This window comes from Glossina fuscipes, unplaced genomic scaffold (assembly GCF_014805625.2).
Source record: "Glossina fuscipes isolate IAEA_lab_2018 unplaced genomic scaffold, Yale_Gfus_2 88, whole genome shotgun sequence".
NCBI lineage: Eukaryota > Metazoa > Arthropoda > Insecta > Diptera > Glossinidae > Glossina > Glossina fuscipes.
Genome location: NW_023998442.1, coordinates 2,492,446 through 2,508,207, shown reverse-complemented (window position 1 = coordinate 2,508,207; position 15,762 = coordinate 2,492,446). Strand labels below are relative to the sequence as shown.

The following is a 15,762-nucleotide window of genomic DNA, read 5'->3' as shown; positions in this document are numbered from 1 at the left end:
TATTCTAAAAAAGTAATAACAATCAGCCACGCCCATTCAAAATACTATGAAAATTTAGCTGTTTCGCTTTATAAGTATTTAAACAAATTTTTGAAAAATGACACTACCATTCCATTTGAGAAGTTAAGCGTCGGCATATTGTTGATGCGAAGTTGAATTCAACCAAAAAAAAAATTTCTGAAAAGTTTACGAAAACTTGCCTGCTTACAATGAAAATGATCCGCATTAAGAATTTGCTTGCAACGGAGTAAAATTCTAGGAGAGATAATATTGGGAAATTCTTTCCACTCTTAGCATGTGGCAATTTTCTTCACTTCCTCGATGTAGGATTGACTAGAGGTGCAACGAATTTCTTTTTTCCTTCATCATAACTTATTTTACAACACTACACATGGTATAGACTTTAGCGAAAATTGCGTTTGTTCCGTACAACTCTGCCAAAAATTCAAATGTCAAATTTTTTCTTTTCATTCTTCCGTTCAGCCACAACATATACGTATAGAAAATACTTAATTTCTTTGATATTTAGTAAAGCGAATCTAAACGAGTTATTCTTAACGCCGCGAGGAAAATATGGCTTCGGATCACGAAAAATCGCCAGTGACGCCAGTCTCTAGTTTATGCCAGGAATCTAACATTAGTGATGATGCAGAAAAGCGGGAGGAGGCTAAAGACGAAAACGTTGAATCCTCTTTCACGGAAAGTGAAACGCTACAAAATGATCTCGAAATTTATAATAATAACTTAGGTCGTGAAAATGCTTGGTCTCTTTCTCTGATAGATACACTGTCCACTCTATTGGACAATCATCATAAAACAGTCAACAATTTTATATCGGCTGGGAATTGCTTAGAAGCTTCTTCCAAAATATACAGTATCCGCGTTGACTCCATATATTTAAGTGTTTTGCGCACTTTGGCGGCTTTAAATGCTCAAAAATTCCGCGAAAGGCTAGTGGACAACGTTGATGACGGAGGTGAAACAGTTACCGATCTTGCCGCTAGTGTTGCAGGTGTAGAATTAATTAGGGAAAATCCTAAAAAGGCGAAACGCAAACGTATACGCCCGACTACATGTACGGTAACCAAAAATAGGGAAACATTAAATGCTTGCCTAGATACAGCAGAACTACTACATCAAGATCCAGTGTTTGCCAAATTTAATTCTATTGCTTGCTTTGGCCAAGGACTCATGAACAATATATTATTAACAACGGAATCGGAATTACTATTGCATACTACGTTCATTGTTTGGGATAAGGCAGCTTTGCCCCCTCGCGATTACACAGAAGAGATTTCATTACAAACTTATAATGAAGACGAGCTCTCCCCATGCGATCACTTGTTTGAAATGCAGAACTTGGAAAATTTGAAATTACGACCATTACAAAGCGGTTACATTATCACCAATGCGCCAAAGCCAACAACCCAGGATATGGGACACGATTTAAATAGACTCTATAGAACAGATTCCGATAACGGTACATCATTTGCACCGCAACAAATAAGGGGAAGAGAAACTCAAACTGTAAATTCGCGATTTGGTAATGTCGATGGCACATGTATGGCGTTTGATATGAGTAGCGAATGTGAACCTATACCTATGAATGCAGAACCGATGCTTATTGCCAATGTGAATTGTTATGAATTAAACGGTTTGGCCCAAGAGGAGCTTAGTGCCATTAACAATTGTCGTAGTCTATCTACATCCGCTATTGTTATTGATGATCTGCATCCTGTTGATGCTAGTGATCTGGAATACTCATACAGACCTTTAAAAAAGATTTTGCACTTTTGGGCTGGACCTAGGTATTGGAAATTCAAGCGTTGTCCCAGCGAAGCAGTTGCGTGGCCTGTTTTAAATCCACGGGCCGCTTGTCCGCGACAAAATATGAAAAGAAAGAAAGCTAAGCAATTAACTTTCGATCAGTTGAATGAAGAGCTTTTCGTGCCATTGGATGAAAAGTATAAAAATCGTAAATTAAATTTAAAAAGAAGAGGGGATCATGAGAAATTAAAATTCCCCATGGACATGCAATTGACTAAGGATCGTTTTTCAAATTTCACCCTTGCTCCTGGCTTAGCTCTTTCAGGATATTCGACATATAAGTCTGCTTTACATAGCGACAATAATTCTAGAGAGAATTTCAGAGTTAATGGACTGGGTGAAGGAAAAGGCGGTCAATTCACTGACGATCACGAAGACCGTAATGGTATTGAAAATTTGCTTTGTAACAACTTTTCAGTTGTTCATGATGAAATGGAACTCGTTGAGAATAATTCACTAAATTCCACAATTCTCGAAATTCCCAACGATTTCGAAGGGGCCCCCGCACAAGTAACAAGAATTACAGTGCCCTTTGCTCGTCGAGCAAAAGTCATTGACATGGACAATCTTAAACGCATTTGTTGGGCTCTACTCAATAAAGAATTTAAAAAATCGATGCATGAAGCGGGCGAACCGCGGCAGCCAATCCTAAATGACGAACGCTATGAAGACGGTATGGCCAGCTTTAACGAGATTTATGCACAATTGCCACAATTATTACCAAGAGATATATCCAAAAATGTTTCTACTTCCATTGCCTTCAGTTCGATGCTACAGCTAGCTAATGAACACGATTTGCGTCTAGTACCCCAAGAGGATCTTACGGATTTCAAGATACGCAAATTGGCCGACTGATTTATGCCTATTCATTCCAAGTTTATTTTTTCGAAAGCATGTATGCTCAACAAGTCCCTTCTTCTTCTTTCTCATTTACTAGCTATTCGTAAGGCCACAGGGGTCTTTAGCAATCCTAGATTTTTTCGCAAGAAATAAGAAGTTTTTTGATTTGTTTTACAAGTTTTCCCGGATATTATGCTTTTACGAACCTATGGAAGAACTCGGACAATGTTAATTCTTTCCATTCGCAATTTTGTAAAAAAAATGTGCACATAAAAAGGCGGGAGCTGTGGAACTTCTTTTACTGAAGACGTCTTCGGAGAATGGCGCTGATGGTGGTATTTCTTAATTTTTTTGCAAATAAAATTGGTTTTTTTATTACTTAAAAATATCCTCAAGTCTTCTTGTTCCTCTTCTTCTTCTAGGGGTCAGCAAATCAACAACGGGTGATTTACATTTTCTTCTATTAAAATAGATTGTCCAAAAGACAATTTATTTTGGCCCTTACAGTGGTGTCAATCTTAAAAAATTTTATTTTTTCCTGCAGATATAGCAGCGTAAAGATTGGTAATCTCTGATTTACGTGATATATTGTGTACGGCTCGATTATATTACACAAAAAACAATGTTATGGTGAAGGAATTTAGCATAAATCAAAGATAACAAGTAAACATAATATAGTTGGACAAAGCGGACTATTAGATACCTTACATCAATTTGCTTAACACAGTTATTCACTCGTTTTGGTAATGATATACCAAAAGTTACAAATTATTTTAATGCAAAGGTGTAACTTTCGTGAAGACCAGCATATTAGAGGAATCTTTATTCAAATAGTAGAGCTACATAGTCTAAACTTGTTAAAGCTGATTTCTATGTCAGTTGACTGTTATGACCTAATTTTCATCAGACAATATACTTATAAAGTATAAAGCCTTTTCTATATAAAGATGTCGTAGGAACGGTTACGAGAGAATTGCCATAGCCAGGCCAAATTTTTGGTACCTGCTTAATATGTCCAAATACTATTCCAAAGCGTATTTTATTAAGAAAATTTAAAAATTGCATTTTTTTCTATATAAGAATATTTCAAAATAGAGCGTTATATAGGGAAGGTTTGAAAAAGTGGACCGATCCAAACCATTTTTAATAGCGTTTGTCCTTTGATTTCAGCACGTCAGTATACGAAATTTCATCATATTGCAGGAATTGCGACTTGTAGCTTGAATACAAATTTACGTGTTCAGACGGACGGACGGGTAGACAGGCGAAAGGATAAACAAGCTTAGAAAATGATCCTAAATTGATCAGTATAATAAAAGTTGGGTCCTTCTTAAGCCCTTCTGCGTGTTACATACGTTCGCACAAATTGAATAAGCCCTGCACCATAAGCGGTGTACGATATAAAAACTGACAACAGCTGCGACGTCGTTACTTTATATACATACCATATGTGCACGCATGTATGACTAAAGCGACGAAAGAGGGGGAGAGGGGAAGAGAGGGAGCGTTGTCTGGGTTACTACTGAAATATTGTGAAAGCTTTTCAAAAATGCCAAGTAACGTAATATAATTAATTTCTTTATTTGATTTCATAAACCAACATACGTTTTCCAAAATAGAAAACATAGGGATACAAGAAACCTTACAAAAAGAAAAAAAAAACAATAAATGTAAGAATACGATAAATGATGGCTATTATCCTTTAGTATTTATGTAAAAATATGCACGTGTATTAGCTATACATACGTTGCTTTGATGTATGGGTTCGTGACTTGTTTACTTTTGGAACGTTAACAAGTGCATAGAAATTAAAGGATAAAATATGTGTGAAGAATATCTCATTACAAACATACACACACACACACATACACACAGACAGAAAATTTGTCTATACAAGAAGATCGAGGCAGGGCAGAGCGCTTATTTGTATAGCGGACTAATTTCAAAAGCCAGCCACTATTGCCACCGACATGTCTCTGTAAGAGTTTACTGATGTGTTTACTTTATAACGTAGTGCAAAGAGGAAGAAAAAAAGAAACAAATGTTAACTAAAGAAAAACAGTCAAACGTTGCACTATCAGACCTTAACTTATACACACACGCACACATATCAAGTTATCCTCGCATATGGAAGCGTTCAATTTGGGTCCGTGAGGGCACATACGGAGGGATGCCGTCAAGTTAACGAAAATTGCACATATTTTTGTTTGGGCTTGTAAACGGAGGAAGAAAGAGAGACAGATAATGAGGAAAAGAGAAAAAGTTTCTATTTTATATAAATATTTGGGTGTGAAGGGATAAAAAAAAGGTTTGTGTTATTTAGAGGCTGCAATGCAGTGCTGGTCTCGAGCGTTAGTATAATAAACAAACAAGCTTACACAAATAAAGATAAGCTAAAATTTTGGAATCAGTCAAGGTCGAACATTAAATATCCCACACTTCCCCGTCTAACACAATTTTTCACTTATTTTCATCATAGCTTAATACAACTAAAAATTCGTTTTTGTTGCTACTTTTCATAAAAAAACCTTTCATGGGAACGGGTTCAAAAAGCAGACCGATTTAATTCAAATTTATATCAACATTCATTATAAGATACTGAAACTTGAATTTTGTTGCTATATAAAGTCCCACATTTCGCAAAAAAAAAAAAATTATCTAGCAAGAGGCTCACTACGCTCAACTGTGCTACTGTGCAGCTGTGCTTAGATCCATTTAATCCGTCAAAATGCGTCAATGGACAAAATTCCATCGAAATATATTGAAAATTGCTTAAAGAAAGATAGCAAACTGACGGATGAAAATGCTTTCGGAATTATTCTCTAAACGGATTTGTTTAATAAAAGAGGTGAACCTATCCTAGAAACTACTTTCTAAAGGTATTGGCATAATAAGAGACGGATTGATCTGACAAGTTACTCTCAATGTTGCAACCGTCCTTGACTAACTTAATATATCGTGAGCACAAGTTATGCAGGATATAATAAAAATAAACAAACGGGTGATAGAAATGAAAGCACTCAACACAACAACAGGCTTCTAATTTAATATGTGGGTCAAATTGTTTTTGTGCAATCCCTCCTCCCATCATGTTTTTTCCACTGCGCCACACGGTTCTGTCTATGGCTAAGACAATTGCAATGTGTATAGTTTTTAATGTTTGTGACTCTACAATCTTTTTTAATGGCCTTTGTTCATATTATTCGTTTGTTGTTACATTCTGGTTGTTGTTAATCGTGGTCAAAGCAAGAAACGAAACAACGGTGAATAGGATAAAAGTTAAGTCTTTTCTGTTATAGTGTCGCTTATCTTGGAAGTTTTGTTAGAAAATGTCATCAAAAAAGTGGAAACCATATTTAGATGAAAATGAATAACGACAATAACAACTAAATGGAAGTATTACTACAGATTGTATGAATTTCTTTTTATAAATATGAAGTCAGAAACAACAACGACTGTGCAGTGTTGAGAATTCTAATAAATATGTTACTTGTGTATTAAGATTAATTGAGGTTTCTTTTTCCATATCAGACATGCTTTTTCTATTCCATCAAGTGATTGTATTGGATTTATGAAATGTATAAAAAAATCATTGAAGATTACATGTAGTTTGCATGCACTATTTCTCCGAAGTAAATTTTGCAAGAACATATAAAGTAAATTTATAAAATGAATAGGCAATGATTTATCGCAACAAAAGTTTTACCAAAGTCAGTGCACATCCCTTAAAAGATATAACAAGAAAGATAAGACGATTATGTTCACTGTTAATGACGATCTGCTGCAATCGATAAATAAACAAGTAAAAACGATATGGTAGGCCACAGCCTGTCATTAAATATTCTACTTCGCCTAGTACAGTTACTCGCATTACTACTTTTCAAAGTAAATTGTTATACGGAAATCGGTTGAAAAAGTGGTCCGATCTAGACCATTTTCCAATAGTGTATCTTACCGATCCAACCCATTTTCAACACCAAGTAGTTGGGTCAAAACACATCGCTGTACCAAATTTTATCAAATAATCGGAAAAACTACGAACCTAGATTGAGCACAAATTTACGTGGACTTGCGGAAAGAAAGGCTTAGAATCAAACAAAATCATTTTCTAAATCTAGCGGTATAATGAAAGTTGCGTCTATCTTACGCGCTTCAGTGTGTTACATACGTCCGCACAAACTTAACTTACATACCCTAAGCCACAATCGTGTTTCACCTTTCGCACGATAAGCACTCGATGTGATATTCGGCCGTACCCGTAGATCCAAATCTTATATCCCGTAATAAAGCATTTCATGCCCGATTGATAATCAGAAATCGTTCTTTTACAGATGTAGTATAAATCGGAAATACTTGTTGTGTCATATAAACACCGCAGCGCAGCCGAAATACCGGTGGCGTTTTTAATATGAAATTTGACACAGATGCCGCCATAGTGTTGCCAATTTAAAAAAAAAAATATTTCATATTTTCGACATGCTCGCACAATTTAATTTTAAATTGGTAAATAGAAAGGCTCCACTTAAGTAGTGAAACTGGAAAATAATTTCGACACATACCTTGTATTAGGAGTGAATTAAAAATTCCATTAATCTTCAAAATTCAAATTTCAAAATAAACACAAGAATAAATGATATTAATTTTTGCTTTCAAAGGCTGACAGCCTTTTCGAATTTCAATTGCAGTCGGCCGAGCAAAAAGAGAAACAAAGAGTGCAACGCTTAAAACGATTTGGGATTTCGTTTCAAACGTAAAACTAATCTTTTTTTTTCCTAATATTGATATCTAATGAGAATTTCCACAAGTTACGAAAGCTAGCACGAAATTAACACATTTTCGTACTCCACGGCCAATACACACGGACTCCCACACACACACAAACAGGCAAAAAACGAAAATAACATCACGCCATACACGTATTCGTATAAGTGAGAAAAGAAAAAAACCGAATCGAATTCATAAATTTATAAATGTTTGTACGTTTGCATGTCAGTTTGTCAAATGAAATTTTCATTAAATTGCTCACCGAGGATATCCTGTAGTGCTACCTGTACTGATAACCCCATAAACGCGGGCACATTTTTATGGACAGAGTCGAATAAATAAATCATTGGCCGGGAAAGCAAATGTGTGAATATATTATGATTTAAGTGTCATTGGAGGAACTTTTGCATGAATTTTTTATTCTTTAAAGCAAAGCATTATTATATATGAAAAATCACAATGTTTAAAATTATGTTTGGGTTGGGAATGATGCATACCATCAGCAGCTCTGTTTGAATTATATTGGGTAGGGAATATACGCCGTGGTGATTTTTTCACTCAAATTCAAATACAGTTTCCTTATCAGACCCTACATCACCTGTGCTACACATACGTGCGTTAGATGTGTATGTAAACCCCCTCCGGGGCTTAACTCAAACCCACCCTTCTCGGTCAATTCGGAACAATTTGTCCGTAATTATAACTTGATATGAAAGTTAACTGAACTTCGAAATACATGGTATATGATGGGTGCATCAATCCTTTCCATCCAATTCAACTAACATTTGATGAATCATTATAAATGTGTATGGCCTAGTATCTTCCTATTAATGAACAAGAGATGCTATACCTTGCAGTGGTTAATCGCATTAGTTGTTCACCCACGAATCTCCCTCAGTTGTGTTACATTGCATTACGAAGCCTCATTGGAAGCTTTGCAACTTTGTCTATTTAGTTTCGCGGTAACAAGGCGGACCTTGCAGTTGTCTTGATTCTCTTGTATTTTTCTACAGATTAAGTAAACGATCTTTAATGAAAGAACTCAATATCATATCAAAGAGAATGACACTTTAATGGCCGATTAACGATTTAGAACCTGTATAAGGAGCAAGCGGCAGTTAAGGATTCAGAGCTTATTAATTATTAATTGACGGAACTACAATATCCGAGCTTGCAATGCGTAGCCAGATCTACAGTATCGATCTATTCCCATTTGTGGCAATCGATCAATTTTCCAACGTAATGGCCCGAACATACAGGTATTTTTCTAACGGGTTATTTGCTACCTGATAATGCCTTAAAACCTTTTCCTTGCAAAACTCATGATCAACAAAAGAACCAACTTAGCTGGTCATGGCTTCTCGTCCGTCGTTTTTTAGCGATCACCCCTGATTGCGTACATTTCTACTTTCAATCAAATTTAATATATGAAAATCGATTACTTTCATCAGTTCTCAAATTTATAGTGGAATTCGTGGGTGATTCGTTCAGTCCCTAATTAGTTTTGCTTTTAGGTGAAACAATTTCATTTCCGAACCGAAACGAATTGCAGGCACAAGAATTGAAACAATGAATGAAGTGATGTATGGCTAAAGATCTACGCCTGATCAATAACCTATAACCTATGTGGGTGCTACGAAAAGCACTGCGCTAATCTTTTGGTGATGGAGAAGAGTAAAATACATTTAATTGGGTTGAAAACCTTTTTTCTACTACGTCTACGAATATGGAGAAACTTTTTAGATTGAAAGTTAAGCGCACACGGAATACGAAGTTTTCTTGGCATTTTATTTATAGCAGCGAAAATTTGGTAAACATTTCATTGCTGGCCGGAGTTTGGAGGGGAGATCTTTACAAATTTTCGCTTGATTAGCTAAGTTTTTGGTTGATTAACTGAAAATACGTTCTCCCTATTAATCTTAAGCATATTCACTTCTTCCCTTTGAATTCTTCTCTTCCTGCGCGTGTATTTTCATTCAGAATTTTAAAACATTTTTAAAAGTAATTGCAATCACGTGCTGCAGCAAAAATAATTTCGCTCTCAAGGGTTTTAATATTAAATTAATTGCTGGTAATGGCAACGATGCAAAAACAACATCATTATTGAATTAAGCGCAAGCTTTATAAAAATAAACAAAAAAAAATGAGTAAATGAATAAACATAAAATCCCCCTTACCCTGTAATTATTTTGCTTGAGTTGGGTTTGTTGTGTTGGGAAATAAATGCAATATAATTGCTTTACTAATGGACTTGAATGTCCACGAGATCAAAAGAAAATAATGGTATCGCTTTCTTGGTCTGCCCTAAAGTACGTTTGCTGATTTCAGGAATTGAAATTTACTGGCTATGCATATATGAACAATACACGTTTCCTTAGTACTCTCCAGGATTCGTTACAAAAGTAAAAAAAAAGACCCACGGACAAAAGTCCTTGCTTGAATTACATATAAGATATCTATCACATGCCATCACTCTATGACAAAAAGAGTGGAAGAGGATAAGCTATGTTTTTGTTGGCTTAAAGATGACCGATTTCTTCTTAATTCAATTTTTGTAGCGATATCAGAATTAAGTAGCAGGAAGAGACTTAACATCGAAATTGTGATTACGTGTTCTTATAGATTAACTACATTTCTTCTTCGCCTATTGCCGTTAGTCAGACAATGCATACGAACCACTTAAAAATTAGTGCAGACATAGTCAGCTCAAATTTGGACTTTTGAAAACTGTTCCGACCAACTTTCAAAACAAAAATAAATTAAGATTTTTCCGCCGTCACCGGATTTGCAACCTATGCCGACCAGCGCTACCAATTTGTATTTTTAGAACGAATTTTATTCACCGTGACATTTGGGCTTTTGGAAACTGCGCCGACCAGAGTCACGAACTTTTGCTAGAAAAAGTGAAATTTGCTCATCATAGAAGTTTTTTCCCTTGCTCATCTAATCAATGGAGTCGCATCGAAAATTGTATATTGGAAGTCTACATTTTTTACTGCTGGAACCTATGTGATGTCGTTTTGTACATAAATTTGTTTTGTTAATGCTGTAAAGAATACCTCGCGCTCTATTTGTTCTTATGGACCGTGCCTTACAATGTTCAGTGACGTGTGACATAACGAAAGCTTTTGATATATATAAATAAAACATTTTCGATTAATTAAGGAGTAGCGTTGTACCATCAACTCTTTCTTATAACATATTATAAATAATTAAATAAACCCTGTCGATGTAATTTTCATTATTAAACAATGTACTCATCTTCAAATTGGTTAGAAACCAAATAAGACAGTCCTTGAGAAACCACTTAAGCCTTTCCACAGTTAACTATGGCTTAGTTTGCTAAATACGTGACAGTCGCCCATACATTGTTCTAAACACAATAATATGGGGCCGATTTATATAATTATGGGATGTGATCAGTGTATGATTGCAGAGAGATGATCAAAAACATATAATCTATAGTAAATAGATATCAAACTCGTATTTTCTGTTTAATACTGCGACCAAAAACTAAGACCAATATTCAAGTTAATTTGCGTGGTTATACCGAATATCAGAATTGTACTTTATTTTAAGTTGGTAATACTATGAGAGACATCTGTGTCAAGTTTTACATCATAAACGTCATTTATGTTTCAGCTGCATTTGCTTTTCCATGCCACAAAAAATGTTTTTGCGATTTTTGCAATGCGTGTGATCGCTAACTGTGAATAGGTAATGAAACTCATTATTTAGGGGGGATTGCGTCTACATCTGCGATCGGGAAACAATCGAGCGAATATTTTGCAGAAAGTGATTCAAGACTAGCGCTAAAGTTGCTGAAATATCATGGTGGCTTGTAGTATTCATTATTTTCCGCTAGCCAAACCCCTTAACAAGGAATATTATTTCAGTCTCATGTAAATTTGGAATAATAAATAGATTTGAAAAAAGGAAAAGTAAGGTCACACTTTTTGGGAACAGTAGTACATTTTACGAACCTGTGCTATTAGTTATTTAAATTATTTAAATAATTAAACACAAAAACATAACTATACGTATATGCATGCAATCTTCCCCTGTGTCAATTTGTACACGTTTTACCAGCTGCGCCTAAATAAAAGTGTGCCCTATTTTTTTGAAATGCGTTGGCGAACGAATAAGACGAAGTATTTTCCACCCTTTTAAGCGGTTGTGATGTTCTTAAAATTATGAACCAACAAAGTGTTTCTCCTCCAGCGAACTAAAAAAAAAAAACTTGTTTAACAATGGTCTCTGCGGTTTTGCAAATTTTTCCATGTTCATGGCAGAGTTTAATTTTGTCATACAATTAAGGAAGGAAATGTGCTCGCAATTACACAAATGTTTATAGTAGTAGTGTAAGTCCAGAGTAACAAAATTTCTTTAAGAACGGAATAAAGTAGAAAGAAAATATTAAAAAGCAAAAGAAAATTCTTCTTTCATTTGTAATGATGGCAAAGTGATTCATTGTGGTGAATAAGGATTGTGTGTATTTAGGGATTTCAAAAGAGGTCGATTATCTTCATTATTAAATTATGATGATAGGTATTTCACTTTCAGCGAGCGGGATGATTTATTAGCAATTCGTCTTACATTTCACGTCAATAGTTATTTCTGCGTGAGCTGCAGTTACGGGCAAATAAGGCATGTTAAAGTTTATATGTAAGGCTCTTAAAATTATTTACTTTTCTCTTTTTTTCTTTGGTCAACACGATATTTTTTTTGCACGAGTTAATACCTTAATTTTGATGTCATCAACTTCTGTTAGAAAACATGCAATGTATTCCGAAAATGTTATTTACGGTTTTCCATGCAACAAAATTCGCGTAATCACAAAAAACTTTTTCATAAACAAAATGTGTGCTATGTCAGCTGTCAAAATATATGATAACAATGCAGCTTAATTGCAAACTTAGCAGTAAAAATATACCGTTAAGTCCAAAAGTAATCAGTCAAAAATTAGTAGAAAAATATTTTCTTTATGCTTATTTTAATTTAATAAAAAAAAATCATATGTTGACAATAGAGAGAGAAGTCTAGAGTTACTCGTCAAAATGCTATATTCCAAAAACCTCATTGTTTTCCTAATGCAGCAAACTTCTAACCAATTTTTTCGGTAACAAAATAAAACTAAAACGACCATTATTATCTGTAAAGCACAGAATTTCTGTATTCCGGAGTTGAAAAGTTTAGTAACGTTTAGCGGATTATGAGAACACATAGGAAAATTAAAAGCGGTTGTTATGGAAGCACGTCCATCTACGCCGAGCAGCGCAGCAACGGCATTAGATAAAGTGGCTAAACAGAAGCTACCAGCTTTACCTAGACTATTAACCTCGAATAAGACGAAAAAGTCTTTATATTTGGAGGTTCCCTAGAGGAAGTACCAGAACATGGCTTTATAATTGAATTAGGCATTAAACACTTACGTTGCTTTCTACAATTTGAGCATTCGCAGCAAGGACATGTGACAGGGTAGTATTTACTACTGAAAGTAAAAAAAATTAGTTCAGACAAAAATGCTTTCACCTGCATAAACCGCTCTTAAAATCCTAAGCCGTTGGGGAAGTATTGGAAACGCAAAGTAATGTAAGAAAGCTCTGTTAAAATGTCAAATCAATTACAGCTTTTCAAAAATGTATGATCGGTTCACGTCCTCTTATAAAATCTGTGTAAATTTAACACAATATGTTCGTCTAAGAATTAAGCGATTTCGAGATTTCAATACTTTCTTTCGAATACCAATATCCTTTATAAATTCAATCTACAATACTTTAAAAAATATAATAATAATAATTAAAATAATAATATATATCAATAATAATAACAATCAATAATAGCTGCTGCTCCTAAAAACCACCTCTATGCCTAGTACTTTTTGCACGCTTCATTCACATCCAATTTCTAAAATAATTGTCAATTTTGGAACAAAATTTGGATACTCACTTATTAAGGTTTCTAAATTAAGCCAAAGCAAAAATCGCAAGGTTTCTTTTTGGACTGCAAAAAATTGCAGAGAAATTTCTAACTTTATTGTTCATTGGAGCAGCGGTATTCATAAATTGAAACACCTTTTTCCGTTGACCGGTCATTTCGTGAGAAGCCTCAGTAGATAGAGGTTGCAACAGACGTGTCTGCATTTGCAGATTAGAGGTTTTCCGGTACAGGACATTTATCTGCCATACGGCCTGTGACATTATTGGCATTTGAGTTAGAAGTGCCTGTGAATCCGCTTGTTTTTCATGCATAAGTTCAGCCTGAAATTGTTGACATTCTAAAGTTGAATTGTTATTTAAAGTTTGGGTTTTTGGTTCCACTATGGATATAGCCTGATCCTTGGCTTCAATCTTTTCTATGTGCGATTTTACTACAATCATAAAATTTCTATTATCTGAAAACGGTTCGATGTATGGTGAGGTAAGACAGTTTAAACGATGGAGCTAAAGACGGAAACATTATCAATTGCAGAATACGTGTACTTTTGGTAAAATCAGATATATTGTCTTTAAATACTACGAATTTTTTATTTTTTAGTTGGAGTTATATTCCTGAATACTTTTGGTTTCCTTTGACGTTCTTGGTTTAACTGGTAGAAATGGCTCGTGAAGAAAGGAGAAATACACATAGGGATAACTCATTAATTATTGAAGTAGGATCGTAGTGTGCTCATAGAAGGGAGAGCCCTGGAGGTAAACTCAAAGTCAGTGATTATTACTCGAACAATATTGTGATTGCAACCTATATGAACTATATACATATAATTTGATCCTGAAATTGATCTAATCAAATCAAATACTAAAACATTTTAAAGTGATATAGTTGTGAACTTTGCCTTGAGTAGGCGCAAGGAAGAATGTCTCAGATAAAGGGGGCGAAAATAATATTTTGTTATTTGCGGGTGGTGGTGTTGATTCGACTCGTTGCGCCCTTGCATTCCAGTCAAATAATTGTTACATTTATGTAGAGAATGAAAAGGGGACTATCCAAATGAAAAGGCCGGATGATAGTTGTCTATAGACCAAATGGAAGAGAGGTTTCATGCCAACGTCCTCAAAGTTTCCGCAAAATTGAGTCTGGCAAGAAACTATGAATGATATAAGGTATTCAGATACGATCATAGATCGTAGACTGAGTTTTTTCGACTGAAATATCGTTCGACTACATTTGCAATGTCAGTCTTGTATCCATCAGAGCAATGAATGACTTGTGTGCCGACTTTAATGGAATTTTTAGAAATTTCCGAGTATCTGCAGCATAAACCTATTACATAGTCAAGCGAGGATATACGTATTTCGATTTGCTATGCACAGGAGAAATGAGATTATAGCATTTTTATACTTCACTACTATGCATTAGTACCATTGCATAAAGAAAGCAAACCGGCACACAGATTTGCCAAGGGATAATAAATTTTTTATGGCAGGTTTCAGTGCGTAATACACAAATGCACAAAATGTGGCACAACAATTATAGACAACAGTTGCAGACAACGACGAAAGTCATACATATGATATAAGTATCAAAAGGCAAGAAAGCAAGGTAGACATCGTTTTGCCAAATTGAGGCTTAAAACGTATTACCTGAATACTCTCAGCATTATCAACAATACCTTGAAATTGAAACGAATACAACTAACTGAACTTCATTCTTACGTACAAGTTAACGTTCCCTGCATGCATAGTAAAAATTCGACAGAATTCCGTGGATAAAAAAAAGGAGAAAGAGGTACATTTTGCTAAAAAGAAGATGTAGTAGCCTGTCTCTGTTCGTCTCTTTTTTGTTTTGCGTGTGTAATATAACTGTTTAAAATTCATTTTCCCGTTAAGGCCAAAGTATATAGAATTTGTAAGCAGTGAGTGCGTTGTAAATGTTACATGACGGAGTAACTTGTACTTTTTTTTTCGTTTTTTTTTTTTTTGTATGCAATGTGTGTACTCGCATGTACGAGTACTTGCAAATGTATTCGTTCTTATTGCCAGTGAGCAGATAGGAATTTTTAAGATGCTATGGAGCAAAAGATGATACAGTAAAATTGCATTAATTTTATGTACGAATTCACTTAGCAGAAGGCATTGTAAGTCTGTTGCAGAACGTGTATCAGAATATTTTGTATGTTTTAATTAATTTGAGAATCATTTCCACCGAATATATGGGATTTAATAAAAAAATTAAAAACTTCGTATTCGCATTCGAAGATTTCTGGTCAATGCGTTAATTATTTAAAAGCCTTGAGGTAGCTTGGCTTTACTGAATATTTTATTTTAAAATTGTTTCAATCAATGTAAGGCAATTTGTGCATGAGCAGAGATAACACGTAGCAAGCGTTAA

At 34.8% G+C, this 15,762-nt stretch overlaps 2 protein-coding genes across 4 annotated transcripts in view; both read left to right on the top strand.

The window, feature by feature from the left end:
- Positions 1-15,762, top strand: part of LOC119638373 — a 105,602-nt gene that overhangs the window by 66,585 nt on the left and 23,255 nt on the right. The window lies entirely within an intron of this gene.
- On the top strand, positions 574-2,682 carry LOC119638348 (condensin complex subunit 2-like). The gene has a single exon (XM_038035089.1). It carries the CDS (start codon positions 574-576, stop codon positions 2,680-2,682), a length of 2,109 nt encoding a protein of 702 aa, XP_037891017.1.